Consider the following 5,649-nt stretch of genomic DNA (forward strand, 5'->3'; position numbering starts at 1 on the left):
ATTGTGATAGAAGCTCCTACCACATACTAGTTGCTAACTATGGACGCTATTTTGCATGGTGTATTGGTGGATTTTAGTGTGAACAAAGGTCTAGTAAACTTTTTTTTAATTTTTGGTCATTTTTTATTTTTTCCACCTCTCGCATACGTTTTTAGATTTTCAGGTGACGAGAAACATAGAAATAAAAACGTGTGGCCTAAACTTGAGCCTCCCAAGTTGGGTAATCTGTTGCTTTGCGCCGTCGAGTTCAGTTGTAGTAGGGCCGGTCTGTCCAATAGTCTTACTAGTTTCGTCATCATCCAGTAACTTTCGGCATTCTTTCATAGCTCATGCTCTTCTTCGTTGCACTTTCCTTCCCCTCTTGGACCTTTCCGAACATGAGCCTTCCTAGTTGGAAGGTTGTTGGTTTGCGCCTTGGAGAAGTGTTGGAGCTAGGTGCCAGGTCGCCGAATGTCTCAGTACTCCTTGTCAGTTTTGTGCCATTTTGTCGCACTTGCTGACTGTATAAGATCTGGTTACGTTGGTGGACAGTTTGTCATAACTCGTAACATTTTCTCCTTTACCTTTCTTCATCATAAAAACATAAACGAATAAAATAAAGTGGGGCTCCGACTCCAAGCCAAAAATGTAGTCATCCCTTTCGGTGAGCAACACAACTAATGAAATGAAGTGCAAGACCAAAATGTATATTCACTAACTAGTATGCACAAGCACACACACACACACGCACACAAACATGCACATACAGACGCACGCACAGATGCACACACACACACACAGACATACAGACGCACACACGCAAGCATGCACACACACACACACACACACACACACACACACACACACACACACACACAAACGCATACAAACGCATACACAACACACACACACACACAAACACACACACACACACACACATGCACACACACACACATACACACATACACACACACACACACACACACACACACACACACACACACATACACACACACACACACACACACACATACACACACAAGCTCAAATCAATTCAGATGTGCACGGATACACATTGCTTACGCTCGAAGGAAAACATGGACTCCCGGAAGTGAAGGGCAGAGAGAACCTGGTGGGAAAAGACCCGACTGCGTCCGTTAGCAGTATGGTCCCAGTCTTCTGACCACGGCAGACAAAGCCTGACAGTGCTGGACCGGTAATGGTGACTGCGGTGCAAGCAACGACAAACAAGCTCACACGGATCAGCCTCTAAGCAAAGGTTAGATTCTGAATGACATCATCAACGTACCAACATGCTTTGTGCTGGGCGGCAAGACCAAGCTTGGGAGATCACTCTGCGGAAACATCTCAAATATTGACATCATCGTTATACCGACACGCCTTGTGATGGGTGTCAGACCAGTCAGACCTGGCAAGTTCATTTTTCTCTTTGGTCGAGAGATTTCCCTCCAAGGGGGGGGGGGGGAGGAGGAGGCAGGCGGGAAGTCAGTAGGCCTTCAAAATTCAACGGAGTGTTAAAAAACAACATCCTTATCCATGAAATAAGGAATTCGTGTGGACACACCCATACCCATAGTGCTGCACATCCGAACCAGTTCCGCTATGTGCAGGAGTGGGTGTGTTCACCCGAATTCCTTACCTCAGAGATTAAGTTGCAGGACGTCTCAGCCCTTCTTCATCGTTATACATCATCAGTACATCATGTGCCTGTTCCCATTCAGTGCTAGACTGCTGGTTGATCTACGCGTACATCTACGTAACGACATTCGAGTACAGACCGTCTGAATACAATGACCATGCAGTCGACTGGATTGTACCACGCGCAGGTTCAAATTTCCACTTGCACTCGTGTGTGCGGGAGGGGGGGGGGGGACTCACGTATCACGTTGTAGGGAGCACTAGCTGCACTGCACTACACTCCACAGCCAGCACAAGAACAACACACAAATCTGCTCATGCACCAGCCACACTCACCCGTACCCCTAGTTCGTCCACTGCTAAACGTGAAATTTTCCGCAATCGAGCATTTCAAACCATCCATGTGATGGAAATCTCACTGTATTATCTCTTATTGGCCACAGGTCATCGTGAGAATAAAGATTTGAAACACAGTGAGTGCGTTCGAATATGCACTTGAGTCGATTCATGCATCCATTCGCATGCATTCAGGTCGTTCGATTTTCATGTCATGAGCCCTGGAATCGGTTCGGAATCCAGTCACCCTATTCACATCGTAGCCCGAATCGATTCGCGATCATAACCGAACGCACTCACTGTGTACGTAAGACTTAAAAGACTTACGTATTATTGTGAATGCTGCTGTCCGATGATCGCTCCGATGCGTGAAACTTTAAGTTACAGCTAACACAGCTTTCCGCCTCTGTTGTGTGTGTGTGTGCGGATTATTATGTACATGCATATCTGTACATGTACATGTAGATCTACGAGTACTTACTTAACCACTACTCGTAGATCTACATGACATATATACGTACACTACGTAGCTGGCTCTACTGAATGCATGCACGCTTTCCCCCCCCCCCCCCCCCGTGCTGGGGTCTGTGTGTGCATGCTTGACGAAGTTGACGAAAAAACTGCAAGACAGTCGGGAGGTGTTGATATTGGGCGGGAGTCGGATCGGGAGATGTTTCGAAACAAAACAAAACATCGGGAGAGTTGGCAACTCTGAATGGCCCTGATCAGTGCTAGTGTTATCACCTGTGAGATCACCTTTAATTTTTTATTTTTTTTACTGAATACCACAGAACCATCAGATGCTGCACAGCGGGGTTAATAATGCCATCATCGCTTGAACTCTTTATGGAGCTGACTCGTGACCAGAGGAGAGCGAGACAACATTGGAAACACCCGACTATTGTATTGAAGAGAACTCCATCCGAGAAGATAAGAGCACAACTGCCATGCTCGCGCGCGCGAGCACGGTATTCATCACTTTCGAGGGGAAAGTCGCAAGCAATAGTCAAAACTATTGTTGCATCTCGGTCATGCAAACGGTATTCTTGATCATTTCCATCTGTATCATCTGTATCGAGGGGCTCTCCTGTGGAACGACAGATGAGAGTCTGCGAGCCATAATTTTTCATCCAATAAATTATTTTCAAAGAACTCAGATGGTGAGCCAAGGAAAAATTGCACATGTAGCAAGTAACATGGTTTAGTTGGTGGACTCGATCACATAACTTGTGCCCACATTTCCATGTTCAAAACAATCAATTATTTGAAATAATCCATCCAAAAGCCTTGAAATGATGTGGCGTTTATTTCAGATTGGGGTAGTAGAGAGGTTAAGATGCACATCATTTCCGACGTGACACGCAATTTCACGTCAAATTTGGTGTAAAACTCCAAATTTCTGGTGTAAAACTCCAAATTTCGACGTGATCTGCAGGTAACTCGTGTTGTTTTTCGACGCTCGAGCCAAATAACGTGACCTGAAATTTCGCGTCACGTCGGAAATAACGTGCATCTTAGCCTCTCTAATAAAAGATCAAAGGGCTTCGTGATTTTCTAAGTGAACTGCATGTGAATTGCTTGTACATGACTGTCCTATATGTGTGAATGACATACATGATGTAGACCTATTGGAATATTTTTATTTTCATTGTTATCAGGTTCGGCCTCATTTCCTCTGTGCTGCGCTGATGAGTTCACAAAGAACGAAACAGCATGCTGCTGTCCGCAGATTCAGTACAATGTCATGTAGACCTACATGCACTGACATTGAATTTTTCATTGCTATCTCAGGGGCGTAGGAGGGGTTTTGGAAGTGGTACGACCGAAGGTCGGCGCGGCCGAAGGCCGTTTTGGAGGGGGTCCGCGGGACCTCCCCCGGGAAAATTTTGTAAAAAAGACACAAAATCCTGCGTTCTGGGAACTTCTGGCACACTTCACACACACTTCTTCACTGGCGCAGTGTGCATGCAGTCGAGTCGAGTACATGTATACAGTACAGACTCAGTCCGACTGCAGATGCATAACAGATCTACGATCGGTACGAGTCTAGAAAAAGGTCAAAGTCTGATGCGCATATATGCATCGATGGATCCTGATTTTTTTTTATTACGGTTTTGCACGTTCCGGACGGACCACACTTTTCGAAAAGTGGTACGGCCATGGTCGTACCAGTCGTAGCGGGTGCTGGTTCGGCTTCATTTTCTCTGTGCTGCGCTGACCAGTTAATCTGTTTAGAAAGGAAGAAGCAGCATGCTGTAAGTGTACGTGTGTCCGAGTACATTTTCATCTCCAGGTACATGTACAGTCATGTATTTTCACTTACGGTTGTAAAGCTGTCCTGCTTGGTAGCCACACGTCGTGTCAGTGGTTATGCGATACGGACTGCTCTGGAGCGGCTGCGATGCTGCGGTGCCGTGTTCCACACGCAGCGTGTCGCACTGGGCGTACTTCATGCCCACCTTGTACGCTTCAGCACCGCGGTACAGGCACTGCAGGCTGAGGACGAAGAACACGGCGAACGATAGGACAGGAGGAGCGCGTCGGTCCATTTTCTGTGCTCTTGACGTCTTGTTCACTTGAATAGTCAGGTGTGAGCTGAGTAGAAAGTCTGTGGCACGCGACTTTCTGTGTAGTGGAGAGTGGGGTTGAAAGTAACACTAGTTTGCAAATTTGACAACGGTACCTCGAGACTCAACGGCACCCAACTGTTGTCGTGTTGAACAGCAAGACGATCACCGCACGATGAGCGGCAGAGTCGTGGAAAAAGAATCAGAAAATATAAAATTAGCAGCGGCTTCTTCCGTTCAATGAACTACATACTCGGTAGCTGAGGCACAAGGTTTTGCTGCGCTGGAAGACAGGTCAGTGACTGTCGCGTTCAAGATGCAGTAAGTAGATGATGACTGTACGGAGATCGAGTCAGCCTGGATCCCCAAGGAGCGAGCAATCAACGCTATCGACCTGTGCTGCCAAAGAAGCTATCGCCGGGTCCTGATAGCGATTCGGTGATAGCAGCCTTGTCAACAGTAGAAATCTACAGTCAGTACAGGCGAAACGTCAAGCGAAGGCCAAGGCTATCACCTACCGCCGGTGTATCGTGCCATCTAGCCGAGGATGCGTGAATCGCTCGACTGACTTTGGCCTGGGCAGCATCAATAGATCCAGGCCGTGCTAGTGTCGCAGTGAAGCGCTCCTCGCTGGACCTGAGGCTTCATTGAATCCTTTTTACCTCTTAGTCTTCCTGCAGTACATCTGCTCACTGTGCCAGTGTGACGTTCAGTCTCTACTCGATCGAATGAAAGTCAGGATGGTCAAGCGGCTGAGACTGACCTGAGAGTCAAGGATCAGGACTGGTGACTGCTGTAGATCTATTCCAGTACCCGTGTATTTTGAGGTGCATCCGTACAATCATAATGAGTATGTCCTTGTTTGTAGTCAAGTCGCAGCATGCAGCCTAGCCTTCAATCAGTGTCAATCAGGCATACGCGCGCGGCCCACGCCTTCCCTATTCTGCATGCCTGGAAAGCAAATAACTAATTACTTGAATACCAAGAAAGCCGGTGTCCACCATGCTGCATTCATTCTTTTCAGAACGAAGCCAATCAAGTAAAAGTGGTTGAAAATTCCAATGCTGAATGGCATAGCTTTTCTCTGAGCACACTCTAACGCAGCCAT

At 47.0% G+C, this 5,649-nt stretch overlaps 1 protein-coding gene across 2 annotated transcripts in view; it reads right to left on the reverse strand.

Annotated features, from left to right (window-relative positions):
* Nucleotides 1–4,973, reverse strand: part of LOC135812071 (uncharacterized) — a 7,923-nt gene extending 2,950 nt beyond the window's left edge. The window contains exons 1-2 of one of the 2 annotated variants that reach the window (XM_065325401.1): nt 4,298–4,973; nt 1,063–1,205 (exon numbers count right to left, since the gene is read on the reverse strand). In XM_065325401.1, coding sequence (XP_065181473.1) covers nt 1,063–1,205; nt 4,298–4,523 — 369 coding nt within the window. In that variant the 5' untranslated portion in view covers nt 4,524–4,973. The remainder of the gene's footprint in view (nt 1–1,062; nt 1,206–4,297) is intronic. The other variant, XM_065325400.1, reaches the window with a different exon arrangement.
* Nucleotides 4,974–5,649: the final 676 nt, after the last annotated feature.

Source organism: Sycon ciliatum, chromosome 3 (genome assembly GCF_964019385.1).
Source record: "Sycon ciliatum chromosome 3, ocSycCili1.1, whole genome shotgun sequence".
Classification (NCBI taxonomy): Eukaryota; Metazoa; Porifera; class Calcarea; order Leucosolenida; family Sycettidae; genus Sycon; species Sycon ciliatum.